Source organism: Rhamphochromis sp. 'chilingali' (genome assembly GCF_963969265.1).
Source record: "Rhamphochromis sp. 'chilingali' genome assembly, chromosome: 12".
Lineage (NCBI taxonomy): Eukaryota > Metazoa > Chordata > Actinopteri > Cichliformes > Cichlidae > Rhamphochromis > Rhamphochromis sp. 'chilingali'.
Genome location: NC_137939.1, coordinates 11,264,837 through 11,278,653, shown reverse-complemented (window position 1 = coordinate 11,278,653; position 13,817 = coordinate 11,264,837). Strand labels below are relative to the sequence as shown.

General features: G+C 39.8%; 1 protein-coding gene across 1 annotated transcript in view; it reads left to right on the top strand.

Moving 5' to 3' along the window:
• Window positions 1-13,817, top strand: part of prex1 (phosphatidylinositol-3,4,5-trisphosphate-dependent Rac exchange factor 1) — a 78,128-nt gene that overhangs the window by 32,070 nt on the left and 32,241 nt on the right. The window contains exons 10-14 of the mRNA XM_080900125.1: window positions 3,753-3,900; window positions 8,731-8,831; window positions 10,492-10,595; window positions 11,569-11,618; window positions 13,449-13,524. Of these exons, the coding sequence (XP_080756251.1) occupies window positions 3,753-3,900; window positions 8,731-8,831; window positions 10,492-10,595; window positions 11,569-11,618; window positions 13,449-13,524 (479 nt within the window). The remainder of the gene's footprint in view (window positions 1-3,752; window positions 3,901-8,730; window positions 8,832-10,491; window positions 10,596-11,568; window positions 11,619-13,448; window positions 13,525-13,817) is intronic.

Here is a 13,817-nt window from a genome sequence, read left to right as displayed (position 1 = left end):
GTGTTTGTATGTATTGCCTTCTGCTCTCAGTCACAAGCTGAAAGTCTTGCTTTTCTTGATCTGCAAGATTCCGTTTTTCTTTTACTCGTTATCTTTCATGCCGCATTCTTTACTTTCATTCCAAGAATAGATGTAAATCGGAAATACACAGGTGGAGTTAATGTTACTTAATACATTCCAGTATGCAGGATCAAAGATTCAGCTTGTCCAGTACCATGACTGTTTTTAGTGGAATGCAGTTATCACTTTTGTTAGACACGTGTTTTTTCTGAATGCTCTAGGAATCGTTTGTCAGTTCAATAGCATGCCCGATACTTTGAAGTCTCTGTGTGGGAGCTTGTTTTGGCTTTTGCTTTTCCTGATTTTTAGCTGTAACCATCCTGTTTGGCAGCTTCTGCTGCTGGCTGGTAAGCTGCCCTACATGTCGGCGTCACTCTATATACCCAAACTATCAAAGCACCTCAGCTGGCACCCACTAATGACTGTGGATGTGCTTCTGACCTGGATACGATGTTCACATCCCGCAGCCATGTCCCACCTTGAATGAGCTGCCTGCCTTTGTTTGTAAAACAGAGGCTTAGGTGACATGACATTTGGGAGGTTACCTGGTTGACCCTTGTGGTAGAAGCTGCGAGAGGAAGAAAGAGAAATTAGTGACAGTGGCACATTTGGCAAATCAGAGCATTTACTGTCAACAAAAACATCTTCATTGACAAAGAGGATAAAAAAGGCATCCTGGTCAAATGCTTAAAATAGAAAAGCTTTCACTTTTCAAAGAAAGTGAAACAGTTCTGTGAAACAAGTGTGTTTTAATGAATCTGCATCTATTTTTACTGTGGTAAAACTTTTGATATGCATTTTTGGCAACCCTTGAAGTGTCACGAGGAAGTGATCGTGGCACATATTTGCATTAATGTGCAGAGAGTCAAATGCACTTAGTGTTCATTCATTAATAGAAAATAGAAACCCCAGCACCACTTCCACTCATTTTGTAATTAGCAATGAAAAGCGATCATCTTGTTTCCTTTCAACTTCTGACTCTTTTGCCTCCAAATGTGTCCCCACCTGTTCAGCTCCAGCCATCTGTCTCTGTTATGTTCGCCGAATTAGACGGTGTAAAAGGCTTTGACTGGTTTTGCTGGGACACAAAACGGGCCACCTGATAATGTTGATGGCTAAACCCCAAAAGCAGTCGGACAATGATTTGGCTGAATCCAAATGAATGAAGATTTAGCTGTGTCTGCTGTTTAACGGAGGACAATTACTCAATTTAACCTTAGTCGTTTTTTAAACTTACATCTGCGATTTCGGACCCCATTGAAGGATTTGGAGCAGAGTTTGACGTTATCGGCATCCGATTCTGTGATGAAAGGGTTTCAGAAAAGGAACGAGTATGAAGGAGTGTGCTGCAGCCTGTGGTGTTGAGTTTCAACCCGGCGGAAATCGACCTGAGGCGAACAGATGCCAGATCAGTCACAGTTCCCAATTTTCCCTACTCTCTCCCCTTCTGTTACCCTCACTGCTGTACACTCTGCTTTCACTGTGCTTACCTTTCTTCCAAGCTCTTTACCCGTCTAGACAGCAGCATGTTTTACTGTAATAAATCCTGGCAGCGATCCTTTTCACATCTCTCCCTGCATGCATTATTAGTTTTCTTGACATGGCTTACTTGTTGTAGCTTTTTTTTCTCCTTTTTTGCTCCAGTCCTTTACCGTGTTAGACATATGACTCCCTTTAAAGCCCCCCAACCCCCCAAAGGACTTTCATTGTTCAACAACTGCCAGCTGGAAGCGGTGTTCTCGTAGCAGTGTTTTTGTGGAAGTTTAAGAGAAAACGGACGTCGGATACCGTGATAGGGTTTTATCTCGTGCCAGTGAGCATGGGAAGATGAGGAGTAGTACAAGACAAGCTCTGACAGCTGGAGCAGAATCTGGGGGGGGGGGGGCGTCTCCGCTGGACAGGTCCCGTCTGTTGTTCAATGACACTCATTGTTTAAGTCTACTCCAGCTGCTGCCAAATGTAATATAACACCACCTCCATCACAGCCAGTGGAGATCTCCGAAGAATCAAAGGAGAAAATTGGATTCTAGAATAAGCTGTGCAACTTTTTGCATTGTTCGCCCCACCTCCCCTCTTTTCAGTCGGTCACAATCCTACACCATCACTCAAGTTCCTGCCTTTTTAAATGGTTTGACTTGAATAATGCATTTTAAAGGGTATAAGTTTTCAGCATCATTGCATAGTTTATCCCGAACACCACAGATATCTATAAAGTATTAATAATGCTGAAAATATATAATATAAAGTATACTTGGGCACAAGGCATAAAAAAATGGAAAAACAAAAGTGAGGTCAGAGGTCGAATGTGACACGATATTTTGAATCCCCACATACCAGTATCATTTCCTAAATGTTGCCAGTATAAACAAAGTTAGTGATATTTTAAGCACAGTTTTAAAGAAAGGACATTTTATGAAAGTGTGACCTCATTAGACCTTGAAAACAAGTACAAAGTAACACGAAAAAAAGAATCACTCCCTATATGACTATACGTTGTCAATGCAAATCATTGCAGTCAGAAAATGCATAGTTTTATATCTATATAGCATTACTAGCACATTAGCAGATCAAACTATTGACCTTGAAGAAGAAGTGAGGTCTCAAATGTGACACATATTTTAAACATCTATATGGTACTTTCCATATGTTGATAATACACACGACACATGTGAGAATCATAGTTTTTAAGTTATAAGACTTTTAAAAGGCAATTTTCGACCAATAAATCATTAAGTTGACCTTGAAGACCTTGATGGGTGTAAGCTAAATTTGAACGGATTGTAAACATGACCCCGCTCTACACCCTTACAAAGTTTGATCTGAATTCATTTTGATGAATGACACACAACGCAAACATAACCCTCTTGGCTGAGGTAATAAAATGAATTATTTGAGAGAATTAGCAGAAAAAATTAATTGCTAATACACTTGGTAATATTTTAGTACAAAAGCTGCTGTAAAACGTTTTAAAATAGCAAAAGATATAGTAAAAAGGTAAAATGTTGATCATTACATTTTACCCAGTGAACTGTAGTGGTGCCCCATGTGTGTCGCTTTTGAAATATAGCACTTTGCAGTTTGGGAGCCTGATGTGCCTCTCCGTAGAGTCCAGCAGATTAGGGAGTCACAGTTGGAGCAGAGTCGAGTTGCTTGAGTCCAAAAGTCTCACTTTGCTGTCCAGAAGTTCATCAAGGCCCTGAACAACTTTAAGCAGCACAAACGGTATACTCACTGAAGACTGGAGTGGCAGGCCTAACAATGCTTTATTCCGCTTTATAATAAAGGAATAATGTTTAACAAACGGACACAGGAACGAGATCAAGATCACGCTGACCTCTTGAACTTGACTTACTCTAAAACAGCTCGTCTAGGGGAGATTAACATCTAGGTTTGTGGCAGACCCAAGCCGGCATGGCTTCATTCCATCTGTACAACAACAGACTGCAAACACGCAGTCCAGGCTAGCAGCACCGTGACGTGTTTTTGCCTCTTTGCTTTTATGTAGATAGCTGTGCAGTGCAAGTCTGTCCTGTAGTGGTTCGGCTATATTTTTCTTGGCTGAAATCTTGTTTGTTCATTGATTTCTGCTCCCAAATTTTTTCATAGTCTTACTCTGTCGAAGGTCCTTGTATTAAATACAGTGAATCCTCGCAGCTCTAACTTCCTTCATGTTTGTTTTTTGTTGTTTTTAGGTCTCAAACTGGGAATGGAGCGGGATGCCTATGTGATGATTGCAGAAAAGGGCGAGAAGCTCTACCACATGATGATGACCAAGAGTCGACACCTGATTAAGGACAGGAGAAAGAAGCTCAGCATTGTGCCCAAGTGCTTCATGGGAAAGTGAGTTTCTTGGCTTCCTGAGTATGGGGGTCTCTGTAGGTTTCAAGAATGTGACTGCAGTGCCACGCTGTTCACATGAGGGTCTTTACAAATTGTTCTTACGTAAGATCAGCAGGCTTTCAAAGGCGCTGGTATCCAGTCTCCCCAAGTCCTGGCAAAATGCCTAAACTGCTTTATCCATGCATCCCCTTGACTGTAATGAGCCCCCCTCACAGTCTGCTCTCATGGGTTATAGAAAGGGCCACGTTGCTGCCTACCCCCCCCACCCACCACCCCACCTCACGCCATATCATTGAGCACACACTGACACAGAGACTTTCATTAGCAAAGGGCCTTTAGCTGCTTCAACAGGCCATTCCACTTTATGTCCCCTTGATGTCTCCGTGCAGTGAGAAGAAAATAAGAGACTTGCTTCTACTTCCCTCGTTTCCTCTGCATGCACATCAGTTTTTGTGAGATCCTGAGCAGCAATTAAAATTCTTTCTGGCACCATCTCGGGGAAACAAAACATAAAAACTAGGCAACGCTTACAATGGAGACTGATGGCCGCTCTTGTAAAGAGAAATCAGGGAGCAAGCATTAATGTCTGCAACACTGCCAAAGCGGCCTCTCAGTATATCAGAGATTATAAAATGCGTACCTCACGCAAAAGTGTTTTTAAAAATGTATTTTTTATGCATGAGTAAATGTAGTGGACGATAACAGAGGAATCACACCAGTGATGGTGCCCAGAAGTGAATTCATAAGACTTTAAAAATATGCAGTGGTGTTTATTAGAGTCAAGTTAACTCTTCCATGTTTTCAAATCAGTTTCTGTTTCTGCTAGGAATTATAGTTTGCCATACTATGTGTCCGTATCTGTGCAAGTTTGTGTGTGTGTGTGTGTGTGTAAGCTTTCATAGTCAGAGCATATTCCCTTTTTATCATCTTCTCTGGAAGGCAATGATTCATCACCAAATACTTTCAGTTCAGGTCACTATCAGAACAGTAGCTTTCGATCGTTTTCCAATTTGAGTGTTTCTGCTTTTGCCCGCCCCCATAAATGCATTTTTAAATTTCTTACTCTCTCATCTCTTTACACTCACTGTCATATCATTCTACCATCTCCCCCTTTCCTCACTTTATCACTCGTTCATTTCCTGCCAGTAAGTGCAACCACGCGATCTGATATCGTCGTGTTGGTGTTGTTCCCAGATCATCATACTAAATGTTGTTCCAGGATCAGCATTGCAAGTGACCAATCAGAATGTTGTGATGTCATACTTTTGCGACTTCGGGAAAAACTGCCGTAAAACAAAAAACTGTACTTAAGCTGTGAGAAACCGCTTCTGTCCGCCGATCAGCGGACCCTGACCCTAACCGTAACCCTTTAATAAACGATAAGCAGAACTGATATTGTCCTTGCAACATTGGAATTTCATAAATGCACAATGGCTTGGCGCGCAAAAGAATAACATCAGAACAATGTGATTGGTCACTTGCAATGTTGATCCTGGAACAACATTTTCATGATGATCTGGGAACCACACCAACACGACGATATCAGATCATCTTTGCATTTATTTTTCTGATGAAATTAGCAACGGTCATAGATTTAGTGCTTATTGCATTAAACGGAGATGCTGACTCCGGTTTGATAGGACTCTGTTGTGTTGATAGCCTAATTCCATCAAGTCACTGTTGTGGAAAATTGCCGGTGTTAACACTTTTTTTTTTTCCCTTACTAGCTTAATTTTGGTTGTGCCCATCTTTCCATTATAAGACCTCTGGCTAGGAAGAGCACCTCAAGTGTTCAGCTCCATTCCAATCTGCTTCTGCTCCACTATACTTTGTGCAAGGGCATGGTTAAAGGGGGGTTGGGATGGCACCACTGGCTATATGTAAAGTTTTAGCCATTGTGCTGTTTTGAAACCAGCAAAACAATTTACTAAATTATGCGGAAGACATGTCTTATATACTGCCTTATTGACTCTGATGAAACCGTAATTTTCAGTCCTAATGGGCGACACATGGACACATTGCCTCACAGCAAGAAGGTCCTGGGTTTGAATCCACCATCTGGCTAGAGCTGTTTATATGGGTTCTGTCCGGGTACTGTGGATTCTTCACAGTCCAAAGACATGCAGTTAGTGGGGTTAGGTTAATTGGCAATTCTAATTGCCCATAGGTGTGAATGGTCGTCTGTCTCTTTTTGTTAGCCCTGCGACACACTGCTGAACTGTCCAGGTGTACCCTACTTCTCCCCCTATCGTAGCTGGTATTGGCCCCGCTCCTCTGTCACTCTGAAAATGATGATGAAATGATGAAAATGAAGTGCAAGGTAATGAATGGATGGGCATAATGATCAGATCTGAAATTAGCAGTTGAGATCATATACTTATTAGGAAACTATTTACTGAGTTCATAAATTAAGTAAACAAGAGGAGACTTTTATTCAATAAGACTTCTTTTTGCATGTTTGGAAGTTGTAGGCACTCAAATCAGACCACAATTAGATTCAGTGAGCTTTTTAAAATGACTCTTTAAAAAAAAAAACAAGTGTTGGTGAAGACAGACTGCATCAGTAGGTGCTTGATTAAACGCATCTGTGGATGAAACTGAAAACACCCAAATTTAAGTTTAAAGAGATGCGGCCAAACAGGCTTAACAAGGTTGTCCAATGTATATTTGTAACAATAACTATATGATTTTGAAACAATATTTATTGATAGAAGATTTGCTAATAGTAGCTCCATAACAATACATTTTTAAGGTGTAAAACACTACATCTGTAATGGACATTTATGTGGTAAAATATATTTTCAGGCTCTGGTGCAGTATACTTTATATTATACACTCTGTACTAATGCAATGCACAAAAACACAGAAAATCCAGCTGTCTTTTTTATGTCTTTCTATTTATGTCTTGTAGAATTTACAGGCTTTTATGGTTCTTTGCCTCTGCTTCTGTTGGGTGTAAAACTAACCTGCGTGTCATTTTCACAATGCATGTTAACTCTAGGCAAGATTTAATTAAGCATGTGGCGTCATAAAAGCCACAAAATTTTAAACTCAAGTAAAAGGTCAAAGGTTCTGACCCACAGTGTCATGCAAATGGAATAGATTATTAATGATGTTTTCAGGAAAAAAGTCTCAAACAAAACAAAACACAAAAGTTTGGAAAATTACATTTTTTAAAATCTTGATGAGGTGTTGTTAGTGTGCATTTAGAAGTAAAATCTGTTGGTTTCTTAAATTTTACTGTATTACTCTGTATATCTTTGTGTTCATTCCCATAACAGCTCTGTGTCCCAAAATTAACCTGACTCTTACATAACACCCACATACCCATACCATTCACTTGAGTCCCCTGTCATTGTCACTTAACAGCCAAAGAACATAAATGGAGACAATGAACACACACTCACAAATATTACAATCATGAAATCATGTTTTATTCTCAGTTTGAGGGAGAAAAGGAAACTCGGGACTTGCTCATGCACATATACAGCTCTACATGTTAGAGCACTCACTTGGCATGCTCTTTTCTCTTCAAAGATTTCTATATAATCATGCATACAATGTGAGCATATGGTTATGTGTTGACTTCATACATACACATGCACACATTATGCGCTTGACATTTACACATTCTTCTCATACACTAGGGTAATAAATCTATTGCATGACTGCCTGGAAGCAAATCCACACATAAGGACAGATTTCACACATACAGCTTTCAGAATTATTACCATGCCGGCGTGCTCAATCCCAGAATTAATGAACATGCACGGACACAAACATGCACCAGCTCTCTCCAGTTCACGGTTCGTCATTATCTGGGCAAGCGATTTCACTCAGCAGCATGAAAGGCAAAGAAGGGGAGAATGTAATTTTCTCCTTCAAACATTTGTTCTGCGCACACTGGGTGTGAAGACAAGTGAGCAGAGCTTAGAAGTGCTTACATTTGAATGGTTAATGCTTGTATTCAAGCAGCTGTGAGGGATATCTGGAGGAAAAGATAAACTATTCATTTTTGTGGAATTTGTGCCATTTATAACTTTGCTCTAGTTTAAAGGACCCCCCCCCAAAACAAAAACCAACAAAAAAATCCTAAAACAAACTGCAATACATTTTATCCTTAAAAAGCCTTACTAGATTGCATAAGAGTGCCATATGACAGTGAAGCTGTTCTGTAGCTAGGATATATTTCGCTAGCTGTATGGTGTGAGCATACTAGAAAAAAAGATGGCTCTGGTATAAGACACATGGCCTAACAACAATACTTATATCAGTGGAATAGAGTGCAGAAAAACAAACATTATAAACTGCTTTTCTTGCAGTTAAATAGGGTTTAAAAAATTATTTAAAGGTAGAACGCTGTATTAGCTCTGCTAACTAGCAATGATTAGCATGTACATTAGCCACATTTAGCTGTTAGAGCCACAATCTGCAATATAAGGCAGTGCTTGCTTACATACAGACACAATATTAGTTTGAAAAATCACTTCCTCAGACACGACCTAACCTCTTTGTAGGATTTAACATGACTAATGATGTCAGTAACTAAACTTCAGGTTGTTGCATTAACTCAGTATTGATCTGTGTAGTCATTCGCGCTCCGTACATTCACATTCAAAATAAATTTTATCAAACCAAAAATGCCACTTTTCACTCCAGACCGAACTGTAATGAAATCTGCCTTTTAAGTTAAATATATAAAAGTTTTGGCACCATTATGACCAAATCAGCCAATGCTTTTCAGAGTTTCTTAACTGACATGGTTGTTTAAGTACTTTAGCTATGAACAGCAGTCATAGATATCTCTCCATTTTTGTCTTGTGTCCTCAGTGAATTCGTGTCATGGCTCATAGAGAGCGGAGAGATCAGTAAACCTGAAGAAGGAGTCAACCTGGGACAAGCCTTACTTGAAAATGGCATCATCCATCATGGTGAGACAAATTAATGTAGTTATTTCTCCAACTCTTTACTCCTCTGTCATCTTCTAATCCTCTATAACGTTTGCATTTTAGAGCTCTGTAGCTCTCCTCGTCATTTTTCCCCCTGTTTGGTCCTTCTCTGTCTTCAGGCCTGTTTCTAATGGCTCCTTTTCTCTGATTCTCACTCTCTTTCTGTAATTGGTTGACTCATTCATATAACTCACAAATCCTCTGTGTTTTATGGTTGTCCCACAACGATCTGAAATTATTGTCTGGTATTGTCTCTTGCCCGAGGGACACTCATAGGTTTACTTACATGAATTATACATTTAGAAATGAAACAAAATACTCACACTCACTTGGACAGACACTATTATAGAGAGTGTGTATGAACACAACTGCTGCTGTTGCTGACAGGGCTCTTGTATGTAAGTGCAGGCCACTGTAAGTATTTCTACATGCCACACTCTCAGGAGAAATCTGCTGAGACCTAGTGTTCATATTCTTTAATACCTGTGAAAAATCCCAAGAAATCCTCCCTCACATTTACCATATAACCATAGAGAGACACAATGATGACATGCTGGGCTCTATGGAACAGCTGTGAGGCTTTGTGGGTAAATTGAAGAGGTTTGAGCCCTGCAGGCAAAATGTAGGTGTCACAGTTATCCAGTGAAAAGAAATCAGAGAGAGGCAATGTAACAGATTGGGAGACCACAGGAGTAAAAGTAAATCCATGTATTTTACAGTTCTTATCCAATTAGATGTACATGGTTGGTTTGAGGCACTTCCATCCTCCAGTTTACACCTGAATTTGAGCAATTTTGAGATCTTCTTTTTCCCTCCACAATAATTCAGCCATAATTTTATGTACTTTGAATCCCACAACACTTTACAATGACTGATTTGGTGGTGCATTCCTTTGGTTTTATGAGGGTATTTTAAGTCTAGACTGAGAAAACCAGCAGCTTGTTTGATTCAATGCCAGCTTGTTGTGGTGGAACCAAACTGCCTCTCATTGGCAGATTTCACGGTTAGCTTTGTGACTATCGTCTGTTTCTGTGTGTCAGTCATTTTTCCATTTTCCGTATTGGATTAATTCTAAATAAGTCATTCTGGAACTTTTTTTATTAGTGCAAGCTGGGACGTTTTTTTGGGACTGGTATTTGTCTGCTGTTAACGTCATTTATATCACTCCACCCAATGCCCCCAGGAAATATAGTTCTTGCCTCTTACCTTTTTTCTGTAATTATAGCAATACTATCAACAGATGCATCAAAAAGTGGCACATCAATATTAAAATCTTAAAGGTCTCTATTCCAATGTCAAAAAGCAGTGTTGCAGTAAATTTGTTGCCGCAGTGCATCACTAGCTCATCATAACTGGTAAACCTCTTCAGCCTATTATGTGTGAATACAGCAATATTAACACTGGCATTGTATTAGATATGTCATCCAGTTACAGTTGAAAATCAGTAGCATATATGTCCATAACCTTAAGTCCATTTTTGAAGAGTAGATATTCGCAAAGGGAATATGTAAAGCAGAGAGTTTTCTTTGGCTTTGATGTTCCACATTTCACAAAAAACACCTATGTTACAAACTCGAAATCATCTGATATTCAGCCTGGAGCAGAGCTGAGGTGACGGTTCCTTCTTTTGCTCTTGTTTTAGTGTCAGACAAACACCAGTTCAAGAATGAGCAGGTGATGTACCGTTTTCGTTATGACGATGGAACCTACAAGGCCCGCAGTGAGATGGAGGACATCATGTCGAAGGTAACGAGAGTTCTGCTTCTGGATCTTTTCATTGGTGCGACAGAACAAAGAGCATCAGGATAACGACAGTTGTAACGAATGAGCTGTAAATGTTTGCAATGGCTTTATATTAACTTTGAGGTAAAATAAGAATTCATTGACTTGTTTAAAGGGTCTGCCTCTGCAGATTTCTTCACTTTCATACCCAACAGCACAGCAAAAGTCAGCTAACATTTCTTTCCTCACATGCTTTTGCATGTTTTCATGGGTTCTCCTTCTCTATTTCAGCTTCCTCCCACAGTCCAAAAACATGCAAGGGTTAGGTTAATTGGTCGTCCTGAATTGGCAGTAGGTCTGAATGTGAGCAAGAATGGTTGTATGTCTCTTCAGGGCGTTCCATGCTTCTTGTGACCCTGAGCTGGATAAGCAAAAGAAGACGGATGGACGGATTGATAAAAACTCTAAATGATTCTTGCACTGTCATGCTAAAGCTTAAAAAATACAATTCAGACCCACTATCTTCTTCCAGAAATTGAGAAAAAAATCAGCTTTTATTTTCTTTCTGCCGCTTTCATCTACTATCATTACAGCTCGATCCTCTCATCACATGTGGATCCTGCCGTATGGTGCAGTTGGCTGTTGTTCCATTAAAAAATATATTGTTCCTCCAAAACTGTCCACCTTTGACAAACTTTATACAATATAATTTGGACATTTTACAGTTTTAGATACGCTCCAGATACAATCTCACATCTCTCATAGACGAGTGAGGCAGAAGCTCAACTTGACAAAAACGATGAACCTTTTTTTGGTCTCCATTTGTTCTCAGACCTGACTGTTGTCAGGGTTTGATATAAAAAAACAAACATTTTTTTGTCCTTAATTCATAGCCTTAGGGTAGCTCTTTTCAGTTGTTCTGAAGCCATGTTCATACCTGTTTACCCAAGGCGTGTATGATCTATGAGTCAGCAGCTCCATTTTTCTATCGTTACAGGGCGTCAGGCTTTACTGCCGGCTTCACAGCCTCCACACACCTATCATCAAGTAAGTACCTGCCCTTCTCCCTCTTTTCTTTCTCCTTCTTCATTCTTTATTCTCCGCTCTTAACATCCCTGCTCTCCAGGTGCAAACATGCATATTCATGAAGGGTTCACATTCGCCCCGAGTCACCCTTTCTGTGATGACTGAACAAATGGTATCCCTGCCAGGAATGACAACCCTCAAACCCTTTTCCCTTCCAAACTGGAGTCCAAGCCAGCCGTGAGCTGCTGTAGGTTTATGCTTTCAGGATTCAGTTTTTCATGGCTGGAGGCTTATATAAGCATGCTCTTAGAGGATTAAGGAGAGCCACTTACTGTGAGCATTTGTCTCTTTATCTTTACAGTATTGAGCGTTGAACTCTCTATTTCATACACAAATGCTCACACAGTCACTTTACCGCTGAGTGCACCTACTTAGAAAACTAATTACTACAGTGTGTAGTATATACATACACATAAACACACACTTTGTTAGCCTCACTATATGTTAATGTACATATGTAGCTAAACTAGGGTCGTTTAAATTATGGTTTACCTACTAATTACATACTAATCCTAAAATAATCCCATAAGGTGGCATAGAGTTATCTCACTTTACAAAAATCTAAATTTAAACAGAAACAGGAACCATGGGAAACTCACAATGTTCCTGTGTGATAAGCCCTCAAGGACACACACTGTACACACATTCTCTCTCTGCTCCTGTCCCTCCTTTCATACTATTCCCTGCTCATCTCTCTATCTTTCCCTCCATCACTCACCCGCTGATTGAAGTGGCCGGAGTTGCCATTGGTGCAAACAAAGAGCCTTTGGTCTGGGGACAAATCCTATTAACATACAAAGGCAATCCTTCTGCCTGCCAGGCACTTATTATGTAAGATGGCCTTGCTTTTTATTTATTTATTTGTTTTTAATTGTAAGCAGACACCATTAATTAAAATGTCTGAGTGATGGATGTGTTGCATTTATGAATAATAAATAATCATAAAACCGTGCCACTGTTTTATTAAACTTTGTCTGGTGACAGAGCCTCCAATGATTTCCTAATGATAGAATGCCTTGGAAAAAAGTAACTACATGATAAAATGCACATTAAACTAATAGAATTAACATCGATGATGTCATGGGTATATTATGTTGTTAAAACAGAAAGTCGCTGATCATAAAACGATACTGGGAAGTTATCCACTTTCACGGTTGTTTCACTGCGTTGTCAGCAGTGTCATTTGTGCCCACATCATCATTTAATATATACGGCGTTTGTTTATTCTGAATATAGTATACTGAGTATGGCTGTTAGTGGCATATGTATCACAGTCTATTTCTGTGATACAACTCGCACAACCGAGAAATTGCACGTCGAAAAACACATCCTCTGTAGCATTTCCTGTTTTACGTTTTACTTGTCGAGCAGGCTGGTGCATTGTGGCTGAGCGAGCTGTGGTTGTTCTCAAATCGTAAGCTTACAGAGTGAGAAGTTAAAGGGACAGCAAGTGCACGGTGCTTATCTCACGGTCTGTACTGTGAAACCAGGGACTGATCAGCTTGACGTCAAAAAAAGGAAGAACAAAAGATGAATTCCCAAGTTAATGACCGAATCTCATGCAGATGACTTCAGCATAACTGACCACTAGCTGAGTTCAGCATAAGCTAAGCGATGCATCTGAATAGTAACACCAAACACCAATGAGATAGCATGCACAGCTAGGTGTTAAAGCAGCTAACCACAAAGAGGTTTTGCTACACTTGTAACTCTGTTTCTTTTTGTTTTTTTATTAAAGTTTGCACTGAACAATAAAGCTGATCTAATTCAATCTTTTGTTGCTCCTTATAGGGACAGAGACCACCATCTGAAAACCTTTAAATCAGTAGTGCCTGCTAGCAAACTGGTGGACTGGCTACTCTCACAGGTAAAATAAGAAAATATTACACCGATGCACACTCACGTGAATCCACAGAAGCCACCAAGGGTGCATTCAGTAATGATGTCTCTCATTACTGTAAATGAATGAATTGCTGCAGTGCATTGTGGTTGTTGTGTAAAACAACCACAATGCATTGAAATTGAACAGTGAAATGAAACTAGTGGCTCAAAAATGTATTAATTTTAGGGTTGCATTTGGGTAAAAGGTGGATTTTCACTTTTTAGACTTTTGTGACTGTCACATAAACATGTACTGTCAATGCTACCATCCTGAGTTTC